We start from the raw sequence: 12098 nt of genomic DNA on the forward strand, positions 1-12098 counted from the left end.
CCGTGCAGGGTCCCATAAGCCCTGGCTTGAGCAGGTGGGCCTGTGTGCCCGGTGTGCCACGTGCGTGTGCCCGTGTGTGCCGTGTGTGTGCATGTGTGTGTGTGTGTGCGTGTGTGTGATGGTACCGAGGACTCTGGGTACAGGAGCGCCCCGCTTGGGCTCCCGGGCCGAGTTGATATGAATGCCGCGGTCTGGTGTGGTAGCGCTCACCTGTCATCCCGGCATGGAGGAGGCTGAGGAGACTCTGTCTCAGAAACAAAGGACGGTGGGGGGGGGGGGGGTTCTTCCTGCACTCACTGAAGAAGGGAGGAGGGACAGGTGTGAGCAGAAATGGCCGTCTAATCCACCGTGTGTTTGAACCCTGCCCCTCCGGAGGCCTGAGACACCTCCTAACGCCAGCCATCGCGGGGGAGGGGAGAAGCCGCGTTCATTGCAAAGCTTCCCCTGGGTAGAAAATCCCTGCCCACCATCGCAGCCCACCCCCACCCCCATCTCAGCCCCGCTCAGGCCCTTCACCGGCTGCGGGAGCAGCCACGACCCTCCCCGAGGGAGACCAGCAGGCCCTGCCCCAGGACCTTTGCGAGGTTCTGACCTTTTGCCATCAGGGAGGGGCCGCAAGCTGGAGGCTTGAAACCAGTCGTAATAGGGGCGTTGGTTGGCACCAGGAGTCAGGAGTATTTCCCAGAGCCCAGCAGCCTGGGCGTGGAAGGGAGGGAAGAGGGTGGTCGTGAAGAGAAGCTTCCACTGGGGACCTCGGGGACACGGGCATTTTGACACCCAGCGATGGACAATTCAGGCCTAACCCTATGGACCAAGGCTGCGTAGGGTAGCACACATCTGTAATGCCGGTGGCAGTGTGAAAGACCGAGATCAGGTAGCACAGGCCGAAGCCGGCCTGGACACCCAGGTAGGGAGTCCCGATGTCCACGTGGAATCTGGGATGCGGTGGCTCACTCTAGAAGCGGGAGGCTTTTATACATAAGCTCTCTCGTTCTCAGCCAAAGCAGCCAAACTTCTCTCTGAAATAACTAAAGGTAAAAAGGGGCCGGTGGCGCGGCTCCAGCGGCAGTGCGCCTGCCGGGCACGCGTGAGGCCCTGCGTTCACACCCCAGAACCACCGAAAGAACAGACGCGCGGGGCGTGCGCTGTGTGTGCAGGATGGGCCATGTCTCGCTCTCCAGAGGGAGAACCGGGGGGTCACTGTGGGGTGGGAGGCCACCGGGAACCCAGAAACCAAGAGCCCAGGGTTCTACCCCGGGGGAGCTCAAGACACGGGGAGGGGGGCGTGGGTCTTATCCCGTGGGGTCACACGTGGGGCCATGTGAGGGGCTGGGGCTCCAGGTGGGAGCCAGTGTGCCCAGCTGGCGCCGCTGCTGAAGGGCGGGCCCGGGTGGCAGCCGCCTTCCGCCTGGACACCCACCCGTGAGCCCAGCACGCCCATCCCACCAGCGCCCGAGCACGCGCAGCACACCTGCAGCCCCGCCCGTCTCCACCAACCGCAGAACAAACGCCGCGCTGGTCTCTGGGATGCCAGGGCCGGCTTGTCCCTGCCGAGGGGCCTGGCCCCCTCGGTCACGTAGACTGGGCCTCAGAGCTCCAACCTTGCGCCCCAACTCTCAGAGCCCAGGGCGCTGCAGCTGAAGACCTGGCCGACCGCTGTGGGGGGGGGGGTACACAGCACGGGGTGCGACCAGCCAGGACCAGTGGGCAGCCGGGCGAGGGGAGTTCCTCCCCTGGGAGGCCCGGTCCACCCCCACCCTGGCTGCTGAGGAGAGCCGCCCCCCAGCGCATGCCCCATCTGGGGTCACCGGGCAGGCCAGAGGCCGCTTCACCCCCTGGGCCGTGAGTCTGGGTCCTGCGGTCACCTCGGTCCTCAAGCGGTGCCCGCGTGCTGGCCGGACGTCAGACACTCGCAGCTGGGCTTGTGGGGCGCAAGGCGCTGTCCAGGGGCCACGTCCATGGGGGCACGTCCAGACACAGACTCTGCTCCCCACTCTTTCCCGTCAGCACTTGCCGTTAAAGAGCGAGAGCATTTGGGGGGGGCGGGGGGGTGCACAGCTCCTAACACCGAGGCCCAGGAGAGGCCAGGCCCTGGCTGCTACGAGGCCCCAGGCCCAAATCAGAAGTTGGCAGGCAGGGAGCTGGGAAGGTGGCTCCGTGGTAGAGCGCTTGCCTTGCATGCCTGAGGCCCTGGGTTCCATTCCTCAGCACCACATAAGAAAAAAGCTGGAAGTGGCGCTGTGGCTCAAGTGGTAGAGCGCTAGCCTTGAGCTGAAGAGCTGAGGGACAGTGCCCCGGCCCAGAGTCCAGGCCTCACGACCAGACCAAAAAAAAAAAAAAAAAGAAGTTGGCAGGCAGGGGCTGAGAAGGTGGCTCCGTGGTCGAGCGCTTGCCTCGCATGCATGAGGCCCCGGGTTCCATTCCTCAGCACCACATAAGCAGAAAAAGCTGGAAGTGGCGCTGTGGCTCAAGTGGTAGAGCGCTAGCCTTGAGCCGAAGAACTGAGGGACAGCGCCCAGGCCCAGAGTTCAAGACCCATGACTGATAAAAAAAGAAAAAAGAAACTCAGTGTCTGTTTCAAGGCACGTCATTAATTCATGATTGTTATGTCTGTCCATCAGTCGCTCTTGTTTTGTTTTTTGTGCGAGTCCTGGGGCTTGAACTCAGGGCCTGGGTGCTGTCCCTGAGCACCGGCACCTGGCTCAGTCAGTCAGGCTTTAGGGAGAGCGTTGTCTATATCAGCCACTGTGATCAAGGAGACGGAAATGGAATAAAATTTCAAAATGCAGTGGTTTGGGTTTTTTTTTTTATTGTTGTTCTTTTATCGGTCATGGGGCTTAAACTCTAGGCCTGGGCGCTGTCCCTCAGCTCTTCAGCTCAAGGCTAGCCCTCTACCATCTACCACTTGAGCCACAGCACCACGTCAAGTTTTCTGGTGGGTCATTGGAGATAAGAGTCTCACAGACTTTCCTACCTGGGCTGGCTTTGAACCCCGATCCTCAGCAGCTAGGGTGACAGGCAAGAGCCACTGACGGCCTGGCTGATCCGGCCTCTTCTTACATCTAGACCCACTCTCGACACAAACGCCTTCAAACTCAGAAAGCAGAACTTGGGTTGGAGGCGTGGTTCTGTTGGAGGAGCCCCTCCAGTGGGCGAAGGTGTCAGGTACGGAGGTGGTCCCCGTCTCAGACCCGAAGGAAAGGGAACCGCGCTCTTTAACGGCCCTCAGGCTCTGCGAGCGGCCGTCCCTCGGTGTAGAGAGGCGCGTGGCTTCTAGGGTACGTGGGGGGTCCCAGTTGTTCTGGGGGAGTACGGCCATCTGCTCCCTCCCAGCAGGAAGAGGGGCTAAAGAGGTGGGCTGGGCGGGCCTTTGCCCTGTCCTCTAAGCAGGGTGCTGGTCTCCGGGTCCTCCTTGCTGTCCCCATTCACACCCTGGAGAGATGGAAAAGGGGGGGGGCGGTGATAAGAAGCCGATTCTTAGGGAAAGAGAAACAGAAGTAAAATAAGGCTGCAGGGGGAAAGAAAGAGAGTATGGCCAGGCATGGGATCTCCCACCTGTAATTCCAGCTACCCAGGAGGTGACCATCTGGAAAATCAGAAGAAAAAGAAAAGTCACACACACACACACACACACACACACACACACGGCTAGGCACGGCCCTGTGGTACCACCTACAATCCCAGCAGGCGTAGGTAAGAGGATCACTGTCCATCCTGGACAAAAAGTGCGAGACCCGGTGACAAATGACTCAAGCAAACACAGGGCAGGGGAGGGCTGCGGACCTGGCTCAAGTCATAGAGGCTTGCATGAGGCCCTGAGTTCCACACCTGGTATGGCTGGTGGGCTGGTGGGGGAGGGGGCAGAGAGCATAAACCAACCTTAAGCAGTGGAAAAAGAACCGCTCGAGGCTGCTCCAGCTGACAGTGAGAATTCTCCGCGGGACCAGGGCTTGTGCAAAGGCCCCGGGCAGACGCGGGGGGGGGGGGGGGCTTCTCACGGGGCGCATCCTCCCAAGGGTGAAGCTCGAAGCCACGGGACCCAGACACCTCTCCATGGGGGCCCCTGCCGGGGACCAAGCTCCTGGCAGGCACCTGGCCTTTTTGGGGGGGACAGGCACTTCACTTCCAACCAGAAGCTGGGGCTCTCAGGGCCCCGGGGTGTGGCATTCACAGCCAGAGGCCGAGCAGACTGACGGGACAGGGCACCAGGCTCGCCCCGCAGGTGGCTGCTGAGGGCTTTCTCCACTCCTCTCCCCCCCCCCCAGATCTGCGTGCAGCCCCCCCCCCCCCCGCCTCTGCTGCTGCATCCGCTAGGCCTTTATCCCGGCATCTCTGAGCAAGCTGGGCTGCGTTTAATCTAAGTGTCCTGGAGCCCGGTACCATGACAATGGGTTGCTATAAATACCCCAGAGACTTGCTTCAGCCGGCCTGCTGGTTACTGAGCACTGCACCCCCATTCCTGCTGCCCGGGACGGGGTGGGGGGCAGGGGGAGAGGGCTGCGGGATGGGAGAGGCCTCTGCTCGCCCCCCCTTCTTCTCTTCCACCCCCCACCCCCCGGAAAAACATTGGGATTTCATCTCCTCCTCCTCCTCCTCCAAATTCACTTCCCCCTCAGTGAAAGACACAGTGGCTCCCTGGCCCAACCTGTCCTACCAGCCCCGGGGGGAGCTGCAGGGTCGCTGGACTCAGTTAGGGCACAAAGCCGGAGGGGGGGGGGGAGAGGAGGAGGGAGGAAGAGAGGAGGAGGGAGGAAGAGAGGAGGGAGGAGGAGAAGGCCAAGCTGAGAATCAAGTGATCAAACCGGTGAGGACTGGCAGTGTCTCCCCACAGCAAGAATCCAGACTGGGAACTCTCCCACACCCCTCCTCTCCTGAGTGACCTTCAGCCTTTCCCACTTGGCCCTGGTTCTTCTGCCTGGGAACCCATGGTGTGGGGCGGGGGGGGGGGGGGGGCGGGGGGATCTCTCTGGTGGCTCACGCCTGTAATTCTGGCTACTTAGAAGGCTGAGATCTGGGGATGGATGGATGTCGTGGTGAGACTCAACAAAACAGCAAACAAGCAAACAGAAGTAGAGGTGTGACATAAGAGCTCAGCTTGAGCAAAAGAAGCTAAGGGACAGCACTGGGGCCCCAAGTTCACTCCATCTGTCTCCCTGTCTTACACACACACACACACACACACACACACACACACACGCACACACACACACACACACACACACACACAGGAACCCATCTCTGCCTTGCGTGCACCTGGCCAGGGTTTTGTTTTGTTTTTTCTTTCACCCAAACCTTCTCTGTCTTGTGATGTGTTTCTCCCACCGTTGAATGTGACCATGAGCCCCAGGAACTGACCTCGCAGACATCAGGAGACAATCCCTACTAATGAGTAATCATCCAGGTGGTCTTCTGCCTGGATCTTCACCCTAATATCGCAATCCCAGGGCTGGAGGAAATCTAGCATTACCAAAGTAAAGTAGGCAGCAAAGCAGCTAGGTGAGTTCACCGCTGGGAGGCTCCTGCTGGGAACAGACAGACAGACTGACAGACGCACCATCTCACGCTGGAGCCTCAGCTTCCACACAGATCAGATCCATTCCCCTTGTTTAGATCCAGCAGGGTCCTGTGTGTTTGGGGGAGACACCTGCCGGTCTTCCCCCGGGGTCACTAATCAGAACGTGGAGGGGCTTGGGGGGCAAGGGGGGGGGAGGCCCTAGATAGACAAGAACAAGAGCAGTGGAAGGGGTTTGTCGTTTGTGCTCCAGTGGTTGAGCAGGGGAGGGGTCCCCTATAAAGGGCTGGGTGGGGTCACCTGCCTGGGGTCACAGGGTCCACACCTGGGTGGAGGGGGGACGCTGAGGCCCAGGCCAGGGCCCCTCCCTCACCAAGGCCCACGGGGCGCTGGGCCGCTGGCCCCTCTGGGAGGCTCCGGCCCGGCCTCCGCCCGCCCGTCCCTTGGTGGAGGCTCCGGCCTCGGCCCGCCCGTCCCTTGGTGGAGGCTCCGGCCTCGGCCCGCCCGTCCCTTGGTGGAGGCTCCCGCCCGGCCTCAGCCCGTCCCTTGGTGGAGGCTCCGGCCCGGCCTCGGCCCGTCCCTTGGTGGAGGCTCCGGCCCGGCCTCGGCCCGTCCCTTGGTGGAGGCTCCGGCCCGGCCTCGGCCCGTCCCTTGGTGGAGGCTCCGGCCCGGCCTCGGCCCGTCCCTTGGTGGAGGCTCCGGCCCGGCCTCGGCCCGTCCCTTGGTGGAGGCTCCGGCCTCGGCCCGTCCCTTGGTGGAGGCTCCGGCCCGGCCTCGGCCCGTCCCTTGGTGGAGGCTCCGGCCTCGGCCCGCCCGTCCCTTGGTGGAGGCTCCGGCCCGGCCTCGGCCCGTCCCTTGGTGGAGGCTCCGGCCTGGCCTCGGCCAGTCCCTTGGTGGAGGCTCCGGCCCGGCCTCGGCCCGCCCGTGCCTTCGTTCTGGGTCTGGTTCCCGGTTTGCTGGTGGAGTTGGTGCCGGCCCGGCTTAGCCTCCGGCCGGCTGCTGTCCTGACCCGGCGCTCTATCGCTCGGCCGCGGCCCGGCCGGGCTTGGCGGCTCCTGGAGAGGCGGGGCCGGCTTCGAACCCCGATCCTCGGGTCGCGGCCTCAGGAGCCGCTGCGAGGCGGGCGGGGCCCGGCCGGCCGCGGCACCGGGTCCGGCGCGGGGATCGGGGGTCAGGGTCGGGGTCCGGGCGCGGGGATCGGGGATCGGGGGGTCGGGGGTCGGAGTCGGTGTCAGGGTCCGGGTCCGGGCGCGGGAGTCGGGGTCGGGGTTGGGGTCGGGGTCAGGGTCGGGGTCAGGGTCGGGGGTCGGGGTCGGGGTCGGGGGTCGGGTCCGGGCGCCGGGATCGGGGTCGGTGTCGGGGTCCGGGTCTGGGCGCGGGGATCGGGGATCGGGGGTCGGGGGTCGGAGTCGGTGTCAGGGTCCGGGTCTGGGCGCAGGGTCGGGGGTCGGGGTCGGGGTCGGGGTCAGGGTCGGGGTCAGGGTCGGGGGTCGGGGTCGGGGTCGGGGGTCGGGTCCGGGCGCCGGGATCGGGGTCGGTGTCGGGGTCCGGGTCTGGGCGCGGGGATCGGGGATCGGGGGTCGGGGGTCGGAGTCGGTGTCAGGGTCCGGGTCTGGGCGCAGGGTCGGGGGTCGGGGTCGGGGTCGAGGGTCGGGTCCGGGCGCGGGGATCGGGGTCAGGGTCGGGGTCAGGGATCGGGGTCGGGGTCGGGGGCCAGGGGTCGGGTCCGGGCTCGGCCTCCCGAGGGCCCCGCCCGCCCCCGTCCCCGGCGCGGGCACCTGCGCGCGGCCGCACCTGGCGCAGGCGGCGGGGCGGGGCGGGGCGCGCGCGGGGCGGGGCGGACGCGGCGGCGGCGGCGGCGGCGGCTCCGGCTCCGGCTCCGGCTCCGGCTCCGGCTCCGGCTCCGGCTCCGGCCCGCGCCCGGCCCGCCGCGCCCCGCACGCGCCCCGCGCCGCCGCCCCGCGCGCGCCCGGCCGCATGGGGAGCGCGGGGCGCGGGGACGATGCCCCGGCCGGCGCTGCCGCTGCCCGCGGGCTGGGAGCGGGCGCGCGACCCCGAGGGCCGGGCCTACTTCATCGACCACGCGCGCCGCGCCACCAGCTGGGTGGACCCGCGGGACAGGTAGGCCGCGCCGCGCACGCGCACCTGCGCCCGGCCCCGCCCCCGGGAGGGAGGGAGGGCGGGAGGGGAGGGGCGGGGGGGGGGGGGAGCCGGGGCCGGCCACACCTGGAGGGGGGAGGAAGAGGAGGGAAGAGGGGGGAGGAAGAGGAGAGGGGGAGGAGGGGAAGGAGAGGGAAGAGGGGGGAGGAGGGGGAGAGGGGAGAAGGGGAGGAAGAGGAGGGAAGAGGGGGAGGAGGGGGAGGAAGAGGAGAGGGGAGGAGGGGAAGGGGAGGAGGGGGAGGAAGAGGGGGGGAGGAGGGGGAGGAAGAGGAGGGAAGAGAGGGAGGAAGGAGGAGGAGGGGAGGAAGAGGGGGAGGAGGGGGAGGAAGAGAAGAGGGGGAGGAAAAGAAGAGGAGAGGGGGAGGAGGGGAGGAAGAGGGGGAGGAGGGCGAGGGGGGGAAGGGGAGAGGGGAGGAGGAGGGGAGGGGAGGAGGGGTGCAGGGGGAGGGGTGCAGGGGGAGGGGAGGAGGGGGCAGGGGGGAGAGAAGGGGGGCGGGGGGCGGCAGCGGCCACCCTGCCCTCCAGGACCCTGCCGGCCGGTTGGGGGCTGTGGAGGTGAGAGGCCCCCCCCTCCGTGCTCCCCATCCCATCCTCCTCCCCCCCAGCCCCCCCCCATGCCTTCTGCTCCACCCCTGCCCCCTGGCCCCCCCCCACCCCCACCCCGCAGGTCAGGTGGCCGCCTGGGGGGCACCCAGCTTCTCACTTCCCTTATCTGGGTCATAGCAGGGTACTGCGCGGTGCTTGCGCTCAGTCCTCCCCGAGTGTCCCGGGCACTGGGGCGTAGGGGTGCCTGCTGTCCCCAGACCCCTCTCCGGCCCTTCGCCGCCAGTCTCTGGAACAGAGTGTAGAGTTCCCCCCCCCCCCCCCGCAGCCTGTGACCTTGGGGGCGCGTCCTGGGAGACAGCTGAGGTCGGTTTTGGGGAACACTGACCTTGTCACCAGGTCTGGATGGGGGGACTCTTAAGCCCAGGTTGGGATGTGTGTCCAGGTCTTTTTCTAAAAAAGAAGCAGAAAACGAGAGTTGAGAGTCACAGAGTGCCTGTATCCATCCGTCCATCCGTCTGTTCGTGTGTCCATCCATCCATCCATTCATTGATCCATCCATGGGTCCATCCAGCCGTGCATCTGTCCACTTATCCATCAGTCCATTCATTCATCTGTCTGTCTGTCTGTCCATCTGTCCGTCCATCCGCACCTTGTCCCCGGTGCCTGCTCTGTGTTCAGCATTCCTGCACTTGCAAGGAAACTTCTGAAACGTAGAAAGGTGTTGCTATTACTGAGGTGCTGTGCCGAGGGTTACTGCTCCCTCAGTCAGGTCACGAGTGCCTTTCTTCTGGGACAGTCCCCTCTGGAGCAGCATTTCAGTGTTGGATTGCTTGAGTTCTAAGCTAAGGGAAAAGCACCCCAGGCCCCGAGTTCAAGTCCGGTACCACGAAACGGAACAACAAGAACCCCTTTCCTGCCACATTGACAGATGGGAAATAAGTAATACCTAGCACTCTACATAAGAAGGAGCCCTGAAAATTACTGGACGTCCTTCTGTTACAGCCGGAGACTGCCCGGGGTCAGGCAGGCTCGGCCTGTGTGGGGGAGGGGGTCAGAAGCACACTGGGCCTTCCTGGAGCCATCGGTGCTCCATCCTTCCAAGCCCGAGGCTTTGCCTTTGTGCGTCTTTGGTCATTCTTCAGTGCTGGCCTGGTGCGCAGCCCCTGTGCTGGGCTTCCGTGGAGGATTTGGGGTAGAGCTCTGCCTCTCCCTACACCTACCTGTGCATCGGTGGAATTTTCCCTGTTAGGGATGGCGCTTTTGGTCCGGCCTGTGTGGCCTCGGGCAACTTACTTGACCTCTCTGAGCTCTGAATTGCGGCTGGCCTGTGAGGGTGGATTGTGTGTGATCTCTGGGGGACTTGCTGTAGAGCCTTTCTCCTTCACGCCACCGGCTTCCCGGCCAGATTCCAGGCGGGGACAGGAGGGGAGGGAGGACAGGGTGATCTGAGACAGAGAGGCTGGAGCAAAACATGGAGCCTCTTTTGGGCGGGGGGGGGGGGGGGGGGGAGGGGGGGGATAGAGAGATAAATTCTCTTGGAGAGGGGTTTTCCTTCTGCGGCTCATACAGGCCCCAGCCCTGTCCTGAGTAGGTCAGGTGGTCCTTCAGCCACAGCTGAGCCCCTTTGGGGGGGACGGGGACAAAGCCTCCGGTTAGCAACCCGGGAGAATGTCCCCACCGAGCCCAGCCGTCCCGGGCCGGCTGGGGCTGCTGGGGGCGGGGAGGGGGGGACCCAGCTTTCACATCCCTTTCACCAGCCAGGCCGCCAGCCTTGCCAGCTCTGCCCTGCTCACCCAGGGAGGCTGAAATTCCAGGGCACCGTCGTCCCAACAACCGGAGAGGGTTCCAGCTCGGGCCCTGCCCACTGGGCCAAAGGATACAGCGCTGCCCGGGCGGGCCGGGGTGGGGAGGGGCGGGCTGTCGGGGGGAGCGGGGGCCGCAGGGGCCCCTCGGACCCGGCCCACACCTCTGCCACCCCACAGCCGGTGCTGGTACGCTCAGAGCCTGCCCGGCCTGCGTGTCCATTCCACGCCACGCCGAACAAATGCACCATTGTTCCCCCGGGGAGGGAGGATGGCCGGGACGGATGAGGCTGTAAAGAGAAGTTTCTGGAAGCCCGGTTCCTGCCTGTGCCCCGTTGGTGTTCACCTGTGCGCCCTGGTGCATCTATGGGTCTGGATGGGGAAACCCTCAGCCTTGAATACTCAGGCCTGGGGTCCCCACGCCCCACGCACTCCAGGGCGGCGTCTCTCGGGATTCGGGGCCGGCTTCTGCGAGCTCCGTGGTGGAGAGGTCATCGGAGCGGGAAGTCCAGCCGCGCTGCGGCCTCTGGCGGGCGCCAGGTGTTCACAGTGCGGGGCGCATTCCCCAAGAAGAGAACCTCCAGGTCCTCAGGGGCTCCCCCCAACTTCCCGCTGAGGGCTCTGTCCCGGGGCTTGCTCTCAGTCCTCGGACGGGCCGCCTCGTCTGCCTGGTGGTCTGAGTGTCAGAAGAGTCCGTGTGGGGGAAGCAGGCATCTCACGCCAGGCAGAGGCTTCACTGCTGCGGTGCAGCCCCAGCTCCAGCGAGGCGACCCAGGCCCGCGGCCTTGCCGGGGTCTCTGGGCCTCGCGTTTGCCCTGCATGGAACAAGGAAGCCACAGACAGAGCACTAAAGGTCCAGGGCCTGGGCAGGGCTGGGCCCGGCGAAGGCACCGAGGGCAAGTTCCGGGCTTTCCGGTCACCTGACCCTGCTTCTCACTTGACCCTGGACAGAGCTGTGACCGGCCCAAGGCTGTGCAGCAGATATCGCCAAGCCGGGGTCTAGAAGAGGTCTCCCCTGCGCTCTCTCTCTCTCTCTCTCTCTCTCTCTCTCTCTCTCTCTCTCTCTCTCTCTCTCTCTCTCCCTCTCTCTCGCACGCATCCATGTCGGCCCTTGTGGATGGTATGATGGCAGGGTCATTCCTCACGCCCCTTTCTGGCTGGAGAGACCGCAGGCAGCGGTGTGGGTCCTCTGCAGACTTTGCCGTGTGCCGTGCAGCCAAGGCTCAGGGATGACAGACGGGATTGCTTTGTGGTCAGTTAAGAGGGACTGAGGGGCGTGGCCGGGCGGCCGGGCGGGCGGGCGGGGTCACTCCAGGTTGGGATTTTGCCCAAAGTTCCTCTGCCTGGTGGTCAGTCACATCCTCAGGGCCCGCAAACACCTGCCTGGAGTCCTGATGGCTCAGCCGGTTGTGAGAGGGCTGTCCTGGTTCTTTTCCAGGGTTGATTTTAAGATGGAGGCGTGGCTTAAGTAGCAGAGCGCCCACCTAAGCACGTGAGAGGCCCGGAATTCAACCCTAGTTCCTCCAAAATAATAATAATAGTAATAAGGACGATGATGTAAGACGAAGCCGGGCACTGGTGGCCTGTGACTGTAATCCTAGTTACTCACGAGGCTGGGATCCGAGGATGGAGGTTTGTGGGAGCCTCATCTCCAATTAACCCCCAGAAAGCCAGAAAAATGCCGCTGTGGTTCAAACAGTAGAGCACCAGCTTTGGGTGAAAGAGCTAAGGGACAATGCCCAGGCCTTGCGTTCAGTACCAGGAAGAAATAAAGTGGGGGGGGGGGGGGGGAGCCGTAGCCCAGACAGGGAGAAAGCGCTGCGGCCCAGGGATGTCTAGAACGTGACCAGGAGCCGCGGCCCGCTGAGGCTCCCCGGGTGCTCTGCCCGTCAGCCCTCTGGGGAGGGCGCTTGCCAAGGAGGTGCCCGCCAGACTCAGAGGGGCTGAAGTCCTCTCCGTGTCACCAGAGAAAGCCCCCCATCCCGGCAAGGACGGGCAGGAACAAGGGCAGGAAGGAGCCCATGCCCAAGCTGGCCGCTTCCCCAAGGCCTGGGTCCCAGACAAACGCTACCCTTTGG

General features: G+C 64.7%; 1 protein-coding gene and 2 long non-coding RNA genes across 4 annotated transcripts in view; 1 reads left to right on the top strand and 2 right to left on the bottom strand.

Moving 5' to 3' along the window:
• Nucleotides 1-2958: 2958 nt before the first annotated feature.
• LOC122099676 lies at nucleotides 2959-4239 on the bottom strand. The gene is made up of 3 exons (XR_006145983.1): nucleotides 3880-4239; nucleotides 3556-3586; nucleotides 2959-3432 (listed from the first exon to the last, which is right to left on the bottom strand). It is a non-coding gene; the product is annotated as an uncharacterized LOC122099676 (long non-coding RNA).
• A 3251-nt stretch (nucleotides 4240-7490) lies between these two features.
• Wwc1 (WW and C2 domain containing 1) overlaps nucleotides 7491-12098 on the top strand; it is a 51370-nt gene continuing 46762 nt past the window's right edge. The window contains exon 1 of the mRNA XM_042670222.1: nucleotides 7491-7633. Within this exon, the coding sequence (XP_042526156.1) occupies nucleotides 7515-7633 (119 nt within the window). The 5' untranslated portion in view covers nucleotides 7491-7514. The remainder of the gene's footprint in view (nucleotides 7634-12098) is intronic.
• On the bottom strand, nucleotides 8341-10119 carry LOC122099675. Of its 2 annotated transcripts, XR_006145982.1 has the most exons (5): nucleotides 10012-10119; nucleotides 9512-9611; nucleotides 8868-8921; nucleotides 8604-8668; nucleotides 8341-8504 (listed from the first exon to the last, which is right to left on the bottom strand). It is a non-coding gene; the product is annotated as an uncharacterized LOC122099675 (long non-coding RNA). The 2 variants fall into 2 exon arrangements; XR_006145981.1 differs by lacking the exon at nucleotides 10012-10119 and having other exon boundaries at nucleotides 9512-9661.

The sequence above is a fragment of the Dipodomys spectabilis genome, unplaced genomic scaffold (genome assembly GCF_019054845.1).
Source record: "Dipodomys spectabilis isolate Male_0828 unplaced genomic scaffold, ASM1905484v1 ptg000528l, whole genome shotgun sequence".
Classification (NCBI taxonomy): Eukaryota; Metazoa; Chordata; class Mammalia; order Rodentia; family Heteromyidae; genus Dipodomys; species Dipodomys spectabilis.